Raw genomic sequence first — 20,532 nt, forward strand, 5'->3', positions numbered from 1 at the left:
GTGATGAATGGATGTTCAGCAAACATCACCTGATAATCTACTTCTAAGATTGTTGCTTCCCTTCAGGCAGGTACCTGGATCTGTTGGGATCCCGCCCGAAAGAAGGAACTGAGATTTTGCACCATAAGGCCACATGGGATATCCTGTGTGCTTTCCTTACGGTTCAGAAATACTTAATGAGTTTAAGCTCCCACACAAACAGCTTGTTGAGCTGTACAAAGACAGAGTCATCAGTTAGAGATCGCCTCTGTGTGTCATTTCTGCTGTTAGAACAGGTATTTCCATTCCCATCCATTTACAAAGGCCTTTGCATTAAAATAATAACCTTACAGGATTCAACATGTTCAGCATTTGATTTTGGACACAATGGGGAACAATCCATGGGAAAGGATTTTTCTGTTGTTACCTTTTACAGTGATGCTGCTTTTGCCCACACTGATTAACGAAGCGACTCTCCTTACTTATAATACAGGCTCAGGAAGAACACAAGAAAAGCAGTGAGTGAACCGGCCTCCGGAGAGAAACTGCTTTCTCATGAACTATTGGAAATTAGAGTTTGACTGCGACATCAATGACAGAATAAACTCCTAAGTCTCTATTAGAGAGATAGGAGTTTTCATCTCTGCATGTATTTGGAGCTGACTTGCATACACTACGGCAGCAGACAGTTTAACCAGCAAACAATATAACCGCGCTACTCCTGATTAGTGATTTGGCTAATAAGGGTGAGATCATGGAAAATGCTAATGCGGTGCCTTCGGAAAATCCAATTATAATGTAACCTAATTCAATGGGAGCTCTCAGCAGGTGACCAGAGCTGTGGGCAGAGCACCCCACACGCAAAGCTGTCGTGAATCCTCAAAACAGACGAGCTTCTGTGTGCTTGGTGTGGGAGGCAACAAACCCCTGTTTCATTCGTTTCCACTGTTTTCCCCAAACTAACCCCGAAGGTTTGCACCCTCCATTTGTGGTGCTTAACTCATTTTCTGACAGCTTGTGCAAGCTTTAGCTGGCCCAAGCGGATGATTCAACGTGAGCCATTCACAGTAAGAAAATAGACTTTTCAGGGCTATCTTTTTTCCACTCCCCTCCTCTGTTTAGTCACAGGCTTTTAATGTTTGGCTGGTTTGGGCACAAGACTGTAAACCTTGACTCACGGAGATCCTAATTATGCTAAGTGGGGGGTATTACATAATAGACAATTTGTATCTTTGAAAATGCATATAAAATGCTTGTACAGTTGATTTTTCCTCTTGATTTTCTTATAATGATGTATGTTTCCCAATTGCAGGTGCTGTCATCTATTTGAATTAGCATTTTCAGACTCAAACACCCTCAAAGGATACGCTTTCTGCAGGGACCCAGACAACTTGGAGGGAGTGTTATTTGAGTTAAAATTAACCATAATACTCATAACAGGCATTTTTCCTTCCTCAGGCTTTGCTGAAACTGGGTATCAGCACTCCCAGTTCTTCCTCTAGCCTTTTAAAGAACCTTCTGGCATTTCCCAATTTTTGTTACATATTTTGTTTTCCAAACATCTGCCAAATTTTCCATCTGATCCTGTCTATTCAGCTTTCTCTGATATTTTTTTTGTCTCAGTGGCAAGTGAATCAATTTCATAGTGAGGGCTAATGTGCAAAAGGCCTTTTCTTTTTTTTAATTCCCTTTCTTGTAGGAACTGCTCAGGGTTTGGGAATATTGGAATTACTGTGCACATTGCAAGAGGAGCAATTAATACACAGAGAGCAATTTTCTTTTCATACTGGACCAGGTAGTTATTTGAATACCCGAGCCTGTAACTGCAGTAATGAGCTGCACCCATAGCTTGTGCTGCACGATTTCCTCTCTCGCTGTGGCTTGGGAAAACTAAGATAAGCATAAAGTGATTTTCTGTCAAAACTTTTCAGCAGTTTAAGGAGATGTTTTCACTTGTCCAGCAGAACAACCAACGAACGCGTCCTGCGTCGATGCTGGCCAGCCTGCCCACCAGGCGAGATGCAGCGGGAGCGCTTGACTCCTGTGTGACCAACTCAACTGCCACATTAAAAATGCTTACTAGGTGATGAACATTTAGCTCTACGGTAAGGAAATAACCCATAATTCATACTCAGTGTATGCTGACCATAATGATTATCCAATGTTTTAAAATGACGTGGTGGGTGTCCAGGCCTTGGTCATGATCAGCTCTTGGAAAACCTTGATACTTCTGGTGGGATCATGCATGTCAACCTGTACTTGTACAGATTCTGAATGGTGAGTTATAACATCTGATAGAAACATGAAATTTTATTAAATAACATATTCTAGAGAACATTTTATGTATGTTTTGGCATGGGTTTCTGTAGACTTTTCTTCTAAACTGAAATTCTATTTGGTTGCAGTACTATGTACTGAATACGTGCAGAAATTTTTGTTTCCATGAATGAGAGCAAGTCGTCATATGTCAAGTTAAATTAGCTTACAATATTGTAACTTACAATATTGTTTTACATTATTTTCACCACGATAGCATGATATGCTGGATTCACTAAATGATGTTTTGATTACCATATCACATTTGAACTCAAGGAGTCATTAACACAAAGCTTACTTAAAGCTTAAGGTCTTTGGGGAACTTTTGTCCCATCCTTTTTTCTTCTTTATTTTTATTTTTATTTTTTTGTGTAGCTAGCAGATGTGACATGAGCATTTTGTTGACTTGAAGGTGGATTTTTTGATTCACCACTATTTTACTTTCCAGGTATTTTAAGCTCTGTGCCTTGTCAAAAATTTATGTTGTTTTAATATTCTTTTTTTCTCCTGAAGGATTGAAGTGCTGCTGGTGACAGTCATGCCACTGCTTATTCCATTCTATTTCTATTGGTATTTCTTTCTACTCTTATACTTAGATAATATGTGACATGATACGAAGATTTCATTGGTTGTAAGTTAGTTGTCTGTCTTTATAAATCACTAAATAACATCCCTCCTTAGTCTCGGACTGTCATTTATTTCAGGAAGGAAAAATCATTACTTTGAAGTTTCTGGTAAAAGCTGGGAGTTGTTTTAATTGTTTCAGAAACTCTAGATACAAGAGGAAGTGGATTTATGATAATGCTGTAGGCAAAGGACATGAGGTGCCCCAAATACACACCTATGTTATCCTATGATAGGAAGGCTAGATATCACACCTGAGGGTGATTCGATAGATTACATAGAAAATCTTGGATCACATTACTTTCCTCCTTGAATCCATTTACTAGTTTTTTATCTTTTACTGCATCAAAATTAGATTTCTTGTCCTAACAATAAACCTTGTTCTCTCATTCATCTCCCAGATAACATTTCACTCTCTCAGTCTTTCCCAATTTCTCATCCTTCCTCTTGACTTCCATTGAATGGCTTTTGTGTCCAATATAAGATGATGTCACTGTTGCAGAGTCTTCAGCTTCTGCCTGTCTTCCTTCATATCTCTCTTATAACCCCACTTCCCAACAACTTCTCTGTATGATTGATTTCTAAACCTTCTTTACTTGCAATGGCCTTTGGAATTCTGGCATACCATTCTTGTTTGTCTTTTAATAATATCTAGGAGAAGGTCAGGGCTTTGTTTTCTGGATCCACTGGCAAGGAATGCCATTCTACAATCCTGTAAGAGGGATTAATTCATGTGTTATCCACTACAATGTGAAGTGTTACATTTTTATATATAGTCTCATGAATTATAGTAATAACACATCATCAATGAAAGTATTTTCTTCTGAGATGAAATGAATTATATAACTAGTAGAACTAGAAAAGCATGGTGAATGCTGTGGATGAAAGAATGCACTGTACTGTTTGGCTATGGCTCCCCATACCCAAAGTCTTGCACTTATCTCCACATCATATTCCCAACCTCCTACCAGTCATTGCTCTGCCATAATTTCACTTTTCATGACAACATATTTTGGGTGAATTGGGATTTTGAGGTGTCCAAATTACCGGTCTTCATCTGTTCTCCCTTTCAGTAGTCTAGAATAGAATGAGAAAAAGCTGGTGTCGTATGATGATACCTTGTGGTCAAGCAAGCTCAGCTACTCCAGCTTCCCTTATTCTTCTCCCTATAATAGATTGGGAACCCAGCATACACTAATGAGCTGGGAATTCTGCCTTGCCCACACCACCCTGTGCTGATCTATTTCTAATCAGGTTGAAGTCCTCTCTCTTGTTTAAAAAAATAAATTGTCAAGTTTTAAAAAAGTTTTCTGTATTTTAACTTTGTTATGAGAATGACAGAAGAATTTCTCTGATTTTTGCAGATGTAAGTTTAAAGGTCTGTGAGACACCACAGGGTGGAAAGTATTTTTTTGATTAATAAAACACTTTCCCACCAGGAGCCAGGATGCTGGCTAATGCTGTGTTTTCACTTACGGCAGCGACAAGCCTTGCTTCCACCTGCTCTATAAATGGGGAACACCCAGGTGCTTCCTGTTCAACAGCTGCTGACAGGAGAGCGAAGGGTCCATGCTGGCCACCGACCGTGAAATGGGCTGGTGGTGGTGAGAGCAGGGCTGAGGGCAACAAGGACAGGCAGGTAGGGTACATGATGGGGCACGGTTCCTGAGGCAATCTGTTGATCACCACAGGAGTTAAGATCTTGCAAGACTGAGACTGTAGATTGCAACTTTGTTGGTCTAATGGGAGGTATCAGACCAAGGGGAGTCTGGAGCTCTTCCCATGGCCAAGGGAAAGGATTTGGAGAAGGGAAATCTCGTGGAGCGAAAGCAGGATGTGTGCCGCTAGTGTTTGTATTGCATGACCTGATCAAGAGAGAACAGCTTTGAAGAAAGGTAAAGCTCCTTTGTTGGCATTTTCATTATCAGGTTGGTTTCTTTCATTTAATTATTTGGTTTAGTTGAGAAAAGAGAGATGTTTTAATTTTCTTGGAGGAAGTTTTCATTTTGTCCCTTCCGGTGTTCAGGCATCCTGAATCTCAGCTCTTAGTCATGTAAATCCCAAGTTAATCCATTTAAGGCAATGACGTTTCCCTGTAGAGCTGGCACATGCACAGGTCCTTTGCAAGTTTTTCACAAAACCAGCTATCTCTTTGACTAAATATAGCAGTCGCTTAAAAATGTTACTCGGGGCTAGGCATAAAACACTAGCCAGATTATTTCCGTATGCTAAAAGTTGGGAAAGAACTGCGTTTTTCTGAAGATAGAAATAAGAGCTGGCCTTTTTGTAATTCCTATTCTTTTTCTCTTTTCTTCACAATGCCAGATTTGCAGCCTGTCCTTTCTAGTCGTGACCCAGCATGGAATCTGTAGAAATAAAGTGGCAGAAGAAACAAGCCTAGTCGAGCTGAATGGAAGGACTAGCAATAACACCAGAAAAACACAGTCGTCAACACCAAAGAGCAGGATATTTCGAAGAAAACTCTTTCTGGATAAATGACTGTTCAGACACCAGAAGGGCAGTTGATCTCACCATCTCTTCAGCTCTTTTTCAGGTAGAAACAGTGTGGCCATACAGGAGAAAAACTCATCACTTATGAACTAGCATTACGATGTTCTCTTACGTTGGCAGTAGCAAGTGAGTGATTACTTTATTCCCTATTAAAATTTCCTAGTGGTCAAGAGTTAGTGAGGGTGGGAATACCAAAAGGGGACTAGGAGCCTCCAGTGATGTACTTGATCTAGAGGGAAGGGAACTCACTAAAATCAGGTTTGAGGTATGAATATTGCATGGCAGTTAGCTAAAAGCAGGCTTGAGTCTGTCTTAGTAATGCCAGAAAAATTGGTTGCTCACAGGGATTGTTCCTAATCCTTAACAGTGACAATTAAAATTCAAAGCATGTGTATGATGTTGTTATCTCACTGTTCATTACTTCTGAAGAGACATCTGACTTCCCTGAGGATTTGGGTGGGGCTGGGTCAGAACACTGTAGCTGCTTTTCTATTTCTGTCTGACAAATTATTAACCCGGACTTTGGAACACAGCTAAGAAAAAGCTGAAAAACCAGAAAACCTCACCACCAAATCAAACCCACTGTTTTACTGGGGGTGACCTCTGTGAACCACAATTCTGCATTACAAGATACCTGTTGGGCAACTGGAAAAAAAAAAAAAATCCCCAGGAAAAAAAAAGAAAAAGGCAATTAATCTGAATGTGCTGTTAATTTAATAGTATTCCCATGGGGAGCCTTAGACAGTGCTACTATTCACGAGCTTACCATAACTTCCCACTGTTCCACAGATGCTTGTGACAGGCTCCACTTTTCATGATTGTTCCTCTGAAGTCCTTTACTTCGGAGTCACAGCAAACCATCTATTTGTATTTTATGAATCAAATGAAGATTGTGGAAAGTAAAATTCCCATTGGAAGTGAACTTAGAAAGGTGGTGCTATACCACCAGGAAAATTTTCCAAATAATTGAATTCTTATTAATAAAAGTTTTCACTTTGATGAATGCAAACATTCAAGCTATGGCATGTTGTGAGGCTCTCTGTATCTGAAAGCACAGATAAGAGACGTGGGAAAGGCAAACAAAAAAACCCTCTGAGTAGTACCAGGGAGGGGGAGGATATTAATAAAGAAGGAACATCCCTTACAAGTTTCTTGTTTGTTCTGATTCATTCAGCCTATTCCGCCCAGTTTTATTTAGTTTCTGTATGTAAACATCACCACTGTTTATGAGCAGTATTTCATTTTGGTTTAGAGCGGCTTAATCTTATGAAGATGGTAAGTCTTTCTTCATCTGAGAAGAAAATGATACAGACATTGTACCTTGATTTATGTATGTTAGTAGGGCGTAACACTGACACCATGCTTCATAACTACTAAGCGGATGCCATTCATCTTGGCATCATCATCATTCTCAAAAACATTACGCTGCACTTACAGGCATCTAAATCTCCATTAAATTCTTCAGACTACTTTAAACTTCTGCATATTAGGCCCTGAAATTCTGTAGATTTCTGCCTCTGAAGTCCCCAGAAACCTGCTGCACAGCCAGGCTGACTCTGGCTTTGCTGAACTGCATGGGTAGGAAAAATACGTGTAGATAATTAGGGTTCTTCCACATTAAGACTGTATGTGCAGGTGGTGATGTTTGTGCACATGTGAACGTGTCCCAGTTTGTGCTCACGTGTGTACTTGCATATTTATATTACATACATAGAAAATAAGTGTTAAGTTATGAAGATTTGAGTGTAAGAGCTAAATATATAAATATACATGCTCTTTCCTCTGAGAAAGAAATGTAGTGGGATTGCTAAAATAACCTCACCACCAAATCAAACCCACTGTTTTACTGGGGGTGACCTCTGTGAACCACAATTCTGCATTACAAGATACCTGTTGGGCAACTGGAAAAAAAAAAAAAATCCCCAGGAAAAAAAAAGAAAAAGGCAATTAATCTGAATGTGCTGTTAATTTAATAGTATTCCCATGGGGAGCCTTAGACAGTGCTACTATTCACGAGCTTACCATAACTTCCCACTGTTCCACAGATGCTTGTGACAGGCTCCACTTTTCATGATTGTTCCTCTGAAGTCCTTTACTTCGGAGTCACAGCAAACCATCTATTTGTATTTTATGAATCAAATGAAGATTGTGGAAAGTAAAATTCCCATTGGAAGTGAACTTAGAAAGGTGGTGCTATACCACCAGGAAAATTTTCCAAATAATTGAATTCTTATTAATAAAAGTTTTCACTTTGATGAATGCAAACATTCAAGCTATGGCATGTTGTGAGGCTCTCTGTATCTGAAAGCACAGATAAGAGACGTGGGAAAGGCAAACAAAAAAACCCTCTGAGTAGTACCAGGGAGGGGGAGGATATTAATAAAGAAGGAACATCCCTTACAAGTTTCTTGTTTGTTCTGATTCATTCAGCCTATTCCGCCCAGTTTTATTTAGTTTCTGTATGTAAACATCACCACTGTTTATGAGCAGTATTTCATTTTGGTTTAGAGCGGCTTAATCTTATGAAGATGGTAAGTCTTTCTTCATCTGAGAAGAAAATGATACAGACATTGTACCTTGATTTATGTATGTTAGTAGGGCGTAACACTGACACCATGCTTCATAACTACTAAGCGGATGCCATTCATCTTGGCATCATCATCATTCTCAAAAACATTACGCTGCACTTACAGGCATCTAAATCTCCATTAAATTCTTCAGACTACTTTAAACTTCTGCATATTAGGCCCTGAAATTCTGTAGATTTCTGCCTCTGAAGTCCCCAGAAACCTGCTGCACAGCCAGGCTGACTCTGGCTTTGCTGAACTGCATGGGTAGGAAAAATACGTGTAGATAATTAGGGTTCTTCCACATTAAGACTGTATGTGCAGGTGGTGATGTTTGTGCACATGTGAACGTGTCCCAGTTTGTGCTCACGTGTGTACTTGCATATTTATATTACATACATAGAAAATAAGTGTTAAGTTATGAAGATTTGAGTGTAAGAGCTAAATATATAAATATACATGCTCTTTCCTCTGAGAAAGAAATGTAGTGGGATTGCTAAAATTTTTAACCTGGCCACATAATAAGAGTCAATATGTCATGTCCTCAGAGGAGAGCGTGGTAGTAAGAGAAAATGAAGATCTCGTTTTAACCTGGAGTTCAAGCTTCACCAGGCTCTAATTTTTAAGTCTTCCCAGGCTGAGAAGCTTTGCCTGTGTTAAAGATGTGCTGTATTCAGGGCTGGCAGAGTCTGCTCCCTGCCACTACGCTTGCCCTCTCAGCGCTGGCTTTCTGTTTATATGCTGGGGAGGGAAAAGTGCATTTCCATTGACTTTTATTTACTCTTTTATAAGAGTACTTGGAGTTTACTAGAAGAGTTTAATTGGGCTCCAAAGCTCTCTGTCCCGCTCACAAAAGCGTACTGTTGTTCCACTTCTGTTTTTCCTTTTGGGATGAGGGGCCTCAAGAGCTAAACCACCATCTCCTCTCTGCCCGCAGGCTGTGGAAAGGCCGGTGCTGTACGTCGCTGTGAGCGTCCTTGGAGTGGGGACAGGCAGTGGACACCTTTCTTCCCCTCGTTCTCCTTCGCTCAGCAGCACCCAATGTTTCAGCAGGTGGGAGAAGGTCAGTGCCTCTCTGTGCTCATGCCTGAGAGGAAGGCTGGATTTGTATTAAATTGCATAATTTCAGACAAGCCTGAAAAATCACTCCTGACAATTTAAGCACCTTTCGTTTGCAGTGAGGAAGTATAGTATAAAAACTGGCTTCCACAGAGGCTTCCTGGGCCATTCCCTCATCTCACAGAGCTTGTTTCCATTGTGTAAGGCACAAACTCTTCATTACAGGGAGTGGATTATTTTTAGGAGTTTCCAAACACAGGAACAACTGCCTTCTCTTGCATGGAGGGGCAGGGGACCAGGTAGAACAGGTCCATGCTCTTTGCCTGGTTTCCTATGGAGCAGTGTCTATGAAGCTGTATAGGCTACATTCGTGTGTGTACCTGAGAGCGTGTGTGTCTGCCAGGCCTTCCCAGTGAATTTGTGACATCTATGAAATGTCATCTTTGCCAGCTCAGTCAAGTGTGAGAGAAAGCCAACAGGTCTCAAGGGTGTTTAGTTTCCTAGAAGCGGGCAGGCAGAAGATATGGGAACATCTTAGAGCAAGGGAATCTCAGTGTGAACTCCAGACTTGTTAGAGAATCTACACAGGATCTCAGCCAGGGGAGGCAGGTCCCTAGGGGATCTCTCTTCAGTGACCCAGGGCCATGCTGCCTGTCTGATCTCCACCCCTGGTCCCACAGTTTGTAGAGCTGGTGAGTTTTTTCTGAGAGAGAGGCAGGCCATAAAGAATAAATGTGTATGTTTTTCTTTATACATATGCATTTATTCATAAGATACACATGTGGATATGTATGTTATGCACTGTGGACACTTGGATAATTATGGCATTAGTGCAATGTTTTTCTTGATACTACAGTCTACACGATCTGAGTCTTGCGGCGTTAGGCACGCAATCAACTTCTGCCTGAGTGCTTATACTACAGACCATGCACACATTTTTCTGATATGTGTAGTGTTTCCATAAAGGCATTTTGTTTCATACTCTTCATTTAGTGTAGGAACAGCTGTCTTTCAGAAGACTGTCTGATAAAGCCATAAAAGGCAGATAGATGGGTAAGAGAGATCAATCTTTATTTCCATTATGGTCATATAACAGAAGACAAGGTTACATAAGGTTAGACGCAATGTAACGTGATAGGTTGGTTTTCCGGTGTTTCTAAATGACTAGTGTTTCAGTGAAAGAAAGCTCTGTCTATATTCAGTGCTCTGAAGATGTATCACAAGGAGAGTGCATACCAAAATAGTGTAACTTTTTGTATAAAATTAAGCTTAGTGTGTTCCTCTATTTAGGGAACCAAGGCTTTTATATTTTATATTTTTGGTAGTCATTCATCGATGATGTTTTATGTCAGTAGAACAGTAAAATAAGAACATATAATGTCAGTAATACATGTGCATATTCATGTATGTACATATAAAAATCAGGGCATGTTCAGAAGATGAAATACAACCTGTCTGTTTTCATCAGTGGGATCTTTGTCTGACTAAGGCTTTGGAGATCAGAAAAGTCTTTAAACAACTGCATATATGACTTTATACTGGGAAGGAGCTTTATTGATTCTAGATGGAATGAGCACGTAAAATGTGGAACATTTGTAATCCAGATCCAGACCAATTCAGAGGAAATCTGTAATGTTATCAATAAAGCAGGAGAATATTATAAATTAATGCATGATAAATGAGTTGATGGGCTGGTAGCTAACCTAGACAATAAATTGAAATGTTGTTACTGATGCCAGGCTGAAGCTGGCACAGCTGAAGAGCTTTGAGGCAGGCCTTCCCTTGATTCAACAATGGGGTTTTGTGCGAGTTAATTCCATGATATGGTCATCATCATCTTGATGGTTTCACAGAGAAGCCACACCTTCCTCTCTGGAAAAGTGGGATGTAATACACAGCACCTGAGGATGCTGCCTTGTGTGCATAGTGCCAGACCTTTGCTGAAGGGGCATTGTGTTGCTGTGGCTAAGTGCTGCATCTTATCCCATTTTCAAAAATTATGATGGTGATGGGGAAAAGGAGTGGCTTCTAAGCTATATGTTTCCTATTTGGCTTTTGCTTGGTTCTAAAATGCTGTTTGCTTTCCCTCTCTCATTGCACAGCCACCACTCAGAAAGCAACCCTGCACCCTTGATAAACCTGTTCTCTCAGCAACTGGGGTTATTGCCAGGTACAGTATGACCTGATTTTTTGGGACTTGTTCATGGGACAACTGGTAGCATCAACTGCTGGATGTGTGGAATTGTGTGACTTTGCCCTCTCTGCCTGTGTTTGCTGATTAGCACTGTGCAAACACTCTGTGTGTAGTGCCATGGAGCGCTTTTCTCTCCCAGGGGTGGTATGTGTTTGCCACAGGGACCTCCTTTTCCAATTTTGGATTCTGATTATCCCCAGAGGCATTAGCAAAAGAGGAGATAAAAAAGATCTACCTATGGACCCAAGGAGAAAGTAGATTCCGGTAAGAAACCTTGGGCTTGTGAAATTTGTGCCTGCGTGTTTCTTGTATTCAGTGCAAGAGTTTTTTAAGTAGTGATGTTAGTAACATTCCTCAGAGCCTTCCAGCACAGCAGGTTGCCCTGTTTACAGACAAATGCTGGTTCTGTGTGGAAGGGTGGGAGAAGAAACTAGGGTCGGAAAATATTTCATTGGCTTGTATGAAAAACCTTAAAGCTGGTGCTGAGAAAGAGAATTATCTTTAAGCATACAATTCCATTTAGAACAGTAATGCCCCAAAAGTATTTCCAGCCACTTAGTTCAGGGGTGCTCTTTCCACTCTGGATCTCTAGTTCAGTTGATTCACTGTGTTCCTCCAGCTGGTGGTGTAAAAATGAGAGAAAAGATTAAATAAATGTATCCTGTCAATTCCTCCTTGGCCCTTATGGCTTCCGTAGTAAGCTCATTTGCACAGATTTCTTAATGTCTTGAGGCAAGCTCTCCCATGGGCTTTCCTGAGGACCACACACAGACATTCAGTTCTTTTCTTGCATTTTTCTGTTAATTGCCCATCTTCTAACAAGCAGTCCTTGCGCTTATCAAGTCACAAATAACTTCTTTTGAGTAGCTCTGACATGCTTAGCTACAAGGAAATTGTAAATAGAAAGCGTCTCTGTTGTGCCTTTTGCTCCTCACAACATATGAATACTATGAAAAAACAGACAAACTAGTTGGGCTTGTTTACTCCACATGCACATCTGAGGCTATGGGCAAGCCATTCACATAGCCATATGAATCCTGCTACCCTGCCCAATTTGTGGAGGCTTCTACAAGAGACAACACAAAGAGTGCTTCTGAAGGCAAAGGGGTTACGTGCGTTCCCACATGCTGTATTCTTTAGTCAGAGACAAATTTCTGCTCTTATATAAGATGTTGGGTTTTAAGCTTTGCATAATTGTGTTCTATATCATTTTGATCTTGTGTGTTCTTAAATTTTGCTTTCCTGGCCGATGCAATTTATTACAATTAACTTTTAATCTTCTGCATTGGTCTTTATCATCTATTCACTTGAGACGGGAAGCAATTATAGATCTTTGAAATAGATGTCCTACTTAGATTCAGCAGAATGTCTTTAATGGGATCTGGTGTTTAGTAAGAGAGAATTAAAAGCTATGGTAACATCCTGAAGTGCAAACTTTGGAACTTTGTTGTTCCTGAGCTGTGCTGCCTCCCATCCATGCAGCTGGGTGCAGAAGTTGGAGAAGGTGCTTTGAGGGATCAGGGCTCCTGTCATTGGTTTGCCGTGTGACCAGAAATAAGTCCCACGTGCCTCAGTTTGTTGTCTAAAGACACTCACCTAGTGCCATCTGAGATGCCACTGGGTATCCAAAACATCTGCAGATACAGTACTGGCAATGGGAGGATTCTACCCTTCAGTATGGGCAGCTGTGGCCAAACAGGCCCCCAGAGATGTCTCAGAGGGTGCTAGGTGCTTCTCTTCAGGAAACTGAGGTAGCTTTTAGCATCTCTGTGTCTTGTTTTCTCCATCAGTAAAGACCATGATACTGGTTTCACGGGGATGCTGTAAGGCTTGACATTGGAAAATACATTTAAGACAACTTCATAGGTTATTTTCAGAGCACAGAAAGTCAGAGACTCTCTCTCTGACACAAATCTGGTTATGACTTTCTTCTGTGAGAGCAGAACAGCCAGGCAGGGTAAGCTTTTGCTTAGTTGTCCTTTGAACACACAGCCAGGGTGGACCAAAGACCAACTCTGTGGCAAGGTGCGGACGCTAGACAGCCAGTCTTCTCAATTCTTGTTGGAGTTGTTTGTAAGTCTGGGTTTGACCCTGAGGGCTGAAATCAATCCCTTGAAGTAGGTTATGGCATAAATTCCAACGTGTTGGTGGAGCGCTTGAATTTGCCTCCAGGAGGGCTGAATGGATGCTTCGGTGTTTTGGGAAAGTCCACCAGATGGAGCTCTTGTTTGAGGGATAAAGCTCCGGCAGGCTGCAGAAGCTGAGAAAATAGGACATAGACCTCGTTTTTATTGGATTGTTTCACGTAACAGGGTTGAATTGAGCAAGCCTGGCTTCCCAAGCACTTGCTTTTAACAGGAAACATTCGATGCTAAGGATGCGGAAAAAGGAAATGTACTTTTGTGGCTAGAAGTGCTTGAAGCTTTCACTATGTTTTCATTTTCTTGTCACTGACTTATTTTGCAGAACTGTTTTAGCACTCATTCCCTCAAATCTTTCTGTCCCTTAGTATGCTTGCCATATTTAATTATAATAATTGCACGCCTTAGCTATTAAACCCATATGAAATCAAAGCACCAGAAAACTTGCTTAATAGTTTAGCTGAAAAAAATATACGATTGGGGTGTGAAAAGGAAAAGTTTTCAACTTTAAACTTAGTTACCTAAAAGACAGCTAATAAAACTTTGGAGTGTGGCAAAGAATGCAGAACGAAGTGTGTCTTGGTCTGTGAAGTTTTTTGAAAGACATAATCCATGAATTCAGAGGTCTAGCTACACGACACTGCCACAGGAACCTGGCTGGTTTGGTATACATGACACCTCTCAGATTTGTTCCCCAAAAGCTTTTAAAAACACATTTTTAGAAGCACATTTGTTATTCATGTAATCAAACAACTACACTAATACATCAGAGAGCAATGTAAACACTCCGGCTATGAGGACATTAGGCTTATCTTCAACATGGGTGGTATGAGCACCGATGAGATTTGGCCCCTGCTCCATGCAGTGTGAGGTAGTAATAAGCCATGTTCTTCGTGGAAAGAAACATGAATGGATATCACTATTTTCACCTTCATAAATGAAATTAGAAATGAGACAGTCAAGTCATTGCAGCCCACCTCCATCCTCCATAACGCAATGTAGCCATCTTGATGGCACTGGGCATGTCCTGGGGGCAATGTAGAGCTGAGTTTGACTCACTGGCTATCAGATTTATTTTAAGCTCTACTAACCAACCAAAAAAAGGCGTTCATACTGAACAGCCTCTAGTTTCAGGCAAAATGAAGCAGGCCTACTGCCTCCTACCATGGGATTTCTGGGTTTGTGAGATGGAAAAAGTCACATGATCTTTTATTCTAAATCATGTAGGATGGGCTTCCCTTCAATAATGTCTTTAGAAGAACCACTTCATAGCTTGCCATCCCACTCCATTGTTGCCCGGAGCTCTCCTCGGCTCTTTATGAGTGAAAGAGAACACAAAAACCAACGCTGCTAATTGCTAGGTGCTATAGGGTGCACGTGGATAAGAAAAGAGGAGCATACATGAGTTAACATAGCTGGATGTATACTTTAAGTGCTGTGTGGCAGCTAGTTGTAGTTTTACAGTAGCCAGACATTGCACCATGCTTAATTCAACCTCTTTTTGTATTGTTACAGCCCATAGCAACAGACTTGGAAAATTGGATAAAGTTGAAACCTGGGGGTCCCCAGAAGAGTTCATTTCCTTGTTGGTCCTTATCAGTAAGAATCAAATTTTAGTTCTTATGTATTTCAGATGCTTCCAGAAACAGTGTCATCTGGTCAATGACTGACAGTTTCCCTTTTGCTCTTTCTTTCTCAGTGTTTTCTGTCTATTAAGTAAATTGTATATTCCATTTTCCTAGGAATCATGGGTGTCTGCTGATTAAACACACTCAGTGGCATGGGTCAGCACTTGTTCAGGGCTATTCGATCAAGAGAGAGCTTTGCCTACTGCACACAGCACATGTTATGTGCTGTAGATGTACAAAAATGCTAACAATTCTGAGCATCTTCATGTTACACTCACCTTGGGATCTTCTAGGAAAGTCCAAAAGGAAAAAAATGTTGTTGTGGGGGTGTTTTGTGTGTTTCTGCTGAGTACAGTTTGTAATATTTTTTTTCTTCTTGTTATTGGTTAACCAGAAGAGAAGTCTCAGTCTTGAAATGGGATCTGAGGATATCAAAGGCTGCTCTTCACTTTGAGGGAGGAAGGAGAAGAGGAGGAGGAGGTTGATTCCATGGATTTTTCAGTGGCCTGGAAGGAATTAGGACACTACAGATCCTCCTTGTCTGTCCTGCACATCCTCCTCAGCCAGGTGTCATCAGATAAACCCAAAATCAGTTGTTCAAATCGATTCCAGTTTTCTGGCATGTAGGTTGCAATCTTTTTATTTCAGGTAAGTACTTACAGAATCCTCTAAAATTGCAATTACTACATTTGCACTGAGATTTTATGAGGAACAGAATGTCCTATTTCTGCATGTGTGCAGAAGCTGTATGTATAGCTGAAGTTTAGGGCATGTGAAGCATTAAATGCAAAAAAAAAAAAAAAAAAGTTCGCGTTTAGTTTTAAGTACTATTTTTGAGCCAAGGAGACAATTTGTCGCTCCATTGTGTGAGTGTGTAATACTGCGGTCAAAAATAGTGACTTGAATAAACATTTTGCGGTGACATGTCTAAAACAATTACTCTTTAAAGACAGGAATGTAACAAGAACTTAGGTCTGGGCTGTGTCTGTGGGAACACCTAGTCATGTAAGAATTAAAGGGTGTGTGTTCTAGATCAAAGTATCCTATACTTCATAATATGTCTAATTATCATACCATTTTCCTCTATTAAATTCATTCGTTTTAATTAGAGAAATAGATATTTTGCATCAGAGTTTAAGGGGTCTGTTGGGCACTTGAGATTAAATCAATGGTGTGTTAACAATTTTATCTGGAAAGTAGATTAGATTATTTAATTTATGCAGAATAGCATCATTTTTCTTTTTTCAGTAGAATAAAATTATGATTAAGAAATAGTGCTTGAAGCATGAGAGCTCTGCTTGACATTATTTTTCACATGCAATTTTGGGATTTTTCAGTGAAATAATTCATCTTTAATCTGGTTTTATAATATTATATGAAATTTGGCAAAATAGAACAAGTGCTACAGTAGTGTCTAACAGCAGGTGTTTTCCAATGACAATATGGGAGATGCCAATGGTGGCTACTCAGACCATATATTTAGCTTTGTGTTTTATTTTTTTGCTGTTAGAGCAAAAAAAGTATATCCTGTTAATCAGTTCATAAAACAGTAGGATTAAAAAGAATGCGCTGGAAGTGTAAAACAGTCAACACCAAGAGATTTTTAAAGATTAGCTTAATAAATAAAGCATAATTGGGTAAAATAGGCAAATAATGAGTTAAGGGTAGCCCAAATGTGTAATTTCTTGGGGTCAGCGGCAATGCATCAGTTTCCACCACAGCTGGGTAAAGCCTAGAGGGCACGTAACAGGGTGTCACGGAATTGTATTAACCATGCTCTGCTGTTGAGGTGTCTCGTTTTATTTATCCTTCTCCCACCAGCACTTTTAAGTGATGCAGGAGACATATAGAGTTAAATCGCAAGCTGCGCACCAACTGCTGCACGTGCTTTTGATTTTTCTCAGGATAGGTTAAAGAAAACGTCTCTTATTAAAACAAGAAACCATAATTGAGGCAAGAAAGGAGCCAGCAGAGTGCTTGCAGGATACTCAGGCTGCCCTGCTGCTGGTTGCAGTAGCTCTGGATTTTTTGGTGGAAATGTGCTGGCTGGACTGGTCCTTGCCTGCCTGCCTGCCCGGGCAGCGCTGGGCACAGCAGCAGCACACCGGGGAAGATGCTCTCACAGGCTGGTGCTTTGCCTGGCCCCAAAAGGCCATCACCTCTCCCGCAGGTCACTCTGCTTCAAGCAGCACCCACTTGCTGCCTAAAGGGCAGAAGGAAAACTCAGCTTCTTGCTCAGATGACATCTGTAGCTCAGCCTTAGGCAAGCAGAACCTAGCATCAACGTTTCTACTGATTGTAGGAACATCATCTCTATGCTTACAGTAAATTAATTAGTTTTTATTACCTGCATGCTCTCACTGCTCAGACTCCACCTGAGCGTTCACGTGTTGCTCCACCAGGGAAGGCAGGAGCAGCTACTGAGCCAGATGCTTCCCAGATGCCTCTAGAGGCCTCTGCTGCCCAGCCCATTCCTCTTCTGAAAGAGTGAGCGCTGTGTGATGCTGCGTAACTAAAACCCATCATGGCCTATGAGGCATAATTGATTGATAAGTCTGGTTTAGCATCTCAGTTTCTGAGGTTAATAGATAAAGATACCCTTTCCCTAGCAACAATTGTTAATCAATGGATTACAGATAACAGATCTTCAGATCTGCATCACAAGGAGAACCACATAGTTGAGTGAAAAAAATTATATATACATGCAATTAAACACATACATGCAAGCACACGCAGTGTCATCTGTCCTCCACACCAAATGCACAGCAGCACTGGGTGCTAAAATTTGCAATGAATTATTTATATGATGAATTATTCCTCCTTCTCTCCTCCTAGAACATCCAATTGCCCATTTCCATTTTTGTTTCAGAAAGATTTATTATTCAGATTTATTCACTGGATAGCTTATTAAACATTTCCTCCTCTTTTTCTCCATAATACATAACATGCAGCTTGTTTTCTGGTAGCACCTATCCATCTGCTCTAATAGGGTCTCCCAGCGTGGTGAAACCGTGAAGAGCGCAATTGTCAGTCCAGACAGTTTACAGTCGCCTTTGTGAACCAATTACAGATGTTCCAAATTCTGGATATTTATTTGCTCACTTAAGTCGAAACAGTTTCAGCCCCCAAGTAAATGATCCACAGCTCCAGACAGAGATTGCAACTGCATGTGAATGAGTAATTTGTTTCTCATCAGTGTTTAGCGTGCACCTCTTGAAATTCATTCTTGCACCTATTTTTGCTGGTTTTTGCTCAGTTCCCTGGAAGCCTGTGAGAGGATGGAAAGAGAAGATGAGCACCCAAAGCCCAGTCATTTAGCGGCTTGCTGATCTTTTTACCCTTTAGTTTCTTAGTTTTGCCCCATCGGCATAAGGAAAGGCATTTTATAGTGAGAGACTCTATCTCGCCCTGGGTGTGATACGCTGCGGTTCCTGGGACCTGTTCCTGTAAAGATTGTACAAACATGAATCATCTCTGGATTCTGGGGGTAGCATTTCAATACCAATTTCCTAGGTGCTGGGGTAGTGTACCTGAGACAGTTAAAGGGCTTTAAAAGGAATCACCTACCCACAAGAATTTTCCGTATTTTGGGCTTTTGTTGTTTGGTTTCCATGTAACTGGCTGCCCTAGTACCTCCCAGGCATTCACGTAATTTTCAGCATTTAAATCCCAAATCCACCTTCCGTATCTGTGTTTAATATTTTTGTACCTTGTAAATTTTGACATCTGCAAGTCTTGTTCTGAAATTGTTTTAACTGTTCCTCTGGCCGGGAGTCACTCTGCACTACGCTTTAAATCAGGACAGAGGTTTACAGTTGTGATAGAGGTGGAACTGCAAGCATCCAAAAAAAGAGTTATCTATAAGCAGAGGAGCTGGTATTCACATACCTCAGTAAATAATATCCCGGGGATGTCGTCTTGCTTCCCCTGAAATCACAAACAGTAATACCCTCTAAGAACAATAGCACTAAAACTGTCCTCGGGTTAAAAATAATCGGTTTGCCTGTGTGTGAAGCACACAGGCTCGAGAGCTCTTTGGCTGGGTAGCAATATTTTACCTCTAATGACCTCAAACCGGAGCCAGCCATTTTTGCAGGCTCTACAGAATACTCTTGTGCCACAAATTGTACCCGAAGGCAGCTGCCTGCCTTCACCTGAGCACATCCCTCTCCGCTGGCTCCCGCACGCTCCAAAGGCTCGGGGAAAAACTAGTGAGATTGCGCTGAGGTTTCTTTACGAATTCTGCCTTTCTTGATTAGTCAGATTCTCCCATTTTTGGATGATTGAATTTCTGCATCTTCTGCAGCAGAAGAGGAGTGTGTGTAGTTTATTGAGATATTATTTTTTTTTATTGAGGTGTTGCAGTTGGAGGCTCTAGAAAGGAAGAGGTCTGGATGCTGTGTGTGAATACCAGGTATTTATAGGCTCTCCTTAAACATGTATAACAATTCTAAACTGTTGTGTCTTTCCTCCCTCCCCGAGCTTCTAACGTATTTGAAAGCAATAAATATAGTTGTCAAATATGTGAAAATAGGGACATGAAAACAGAAGGATAACTGGATGGGGGCTCCATGGGGCTCTTTTTCTTAATCCTGGGTTTCTTTCAGTGAACTTTTATTTTTGAGCAGACCCTTGGGCAGAATGCTCGCTGATTTGCAGTGAGTAACCTGGCTACTCTGTGAGTTGACAGAGTGGGAGGTAAGCGGCAGTAACTAATGGCAATTAGCAGAGATCTGGACAGCTACGTGTCCCCGGAGACATGAGCACTTGGGGGTTGTGTCTTCACAGAGCAGAGCTGGTTGTCACCCTACAGAGTATGTCAATTTGCATCCTACCGCTGAGGCTTTGCTGTCAGATTTGCTTAGTGCTTTGAAAAAAAGTAGGTTTTATTTTATTTTTGCTCCCCAAATTTCTTGAAGTGATTACTTTTACCAGGGAAATTACCCCAGCAGCTGCTATTGGTAATAACTTGTTTAATGCTTATGTAGCACTTGACATTTTCATGACTGATGTGCCAAAAAAAGAAACAAAAAGAGAGAGGGGTTTGTTTTCAAATGGCAAAGGACACTTTCTGCCTTTTCGTTGCAGGTCCCAGGTGAGAGAAGCGTCCCTCGCTCGCTGACCCTGACCATGCCAGGAGGGAGAAGGTGAGAGGCTGATGCGCCGCTGTAAGACCCGATTGCTAAATTGCGGGAGGGTTTCATAAATCCCCTTTCTCACGCATCCTTTCCCACCTCCCCATCGCCGTTGGGATGTTCCGCAGCGTTCCCGCAACCCCAACCCCTTTAAGCGGCGGCTGCGTGAAAAAGAGAAGCCGGAGCGCTGCGCCCCCCCACTTTCTCCCACCGCGTACCCCGTGTTCCCCCCGTCCCGACTTCCAGCCAGGATAACCCTTCCAAGATGGATGTTGAGTAGCTTCTCCCACCGCAGCAGCGGAGGCGGAGGGCGGCACAAAGCCGGGCGAGGGTGGTGGTGGCGGCGGTGGCGTGTGTCCCCCCGGGGACAAGGGCTCC

General features: G+C 41.4%; 1 protein-coding gene across 7 annotated transcripts in view; it reads left to right on the plus strand.

The window, feature by feature from the left end:
- The first annotated feature begins 88 nt into the window (after positions 1 to 88).
- Positions 89 to 20,532, plus strand: part of NDNF (neuron-derived neurotrophic factor) — a 42,324-nt gene continuing 21,880 nt past the window's right edge. Inside the window, exons 1-9 of one of the 7 annotated variants that reach the window (XM_014949984.1) lie at positions 89 to 1,774; positions 1,944 to 2,084; positions 5,245 to 5,556; positions 8,935 to 9,060; positions 11,159 to 11,226; positions 14,907 to 14,990; positions 15,414 to 15,667; positions 19,376 to 19,433; positions 20,108 to 20,166. In XM_014949984.1, coding sequence (XP_014805470.1) covers positions 20,150 to 20,166 — 17 coding nt within the window. In that variant the 5' untranslated portion in view covers positions 89 to 1,774; positions 1,944 to 2,084; positions 5,245 to 5,556; ... (4 more) ...; positions 19,376 to 19,433; positions 20,108 to 20,149. Of the gene's footprint in view, positions 2,085 to 2,142; positions 5,557 to 8,934; positions 9,061 to 11,158; positions 11,227 to 11,460; positions 11,515 to 14,906; positions 14,991 to 15,413; positions 15,668 to 19,375; positions 19,434 to 20,107; positions 20,167 to 20,532 lie in introns of those variants that run through there. The other 6 variants (XM_014949983.1, XM_014949982.1, XM_014949986.1 and 3 more) reach the window with 6 other exon arrangements.

This window comes from Calidris pugnax, unplaced genomic scaffold (assembly GCF_001431845.1).
Source record: "Calidris pugnax isolate Ruff unplaced genomic scaffold, ASM143184v1 scaffold42, whole genome shotgun sequence".
Lineage (NCBI taxonomy): Eukaryota > Metazoa > Chordata > Aves > Charadriiformes > Scolopacidae > Calidris > Calidris pugnax.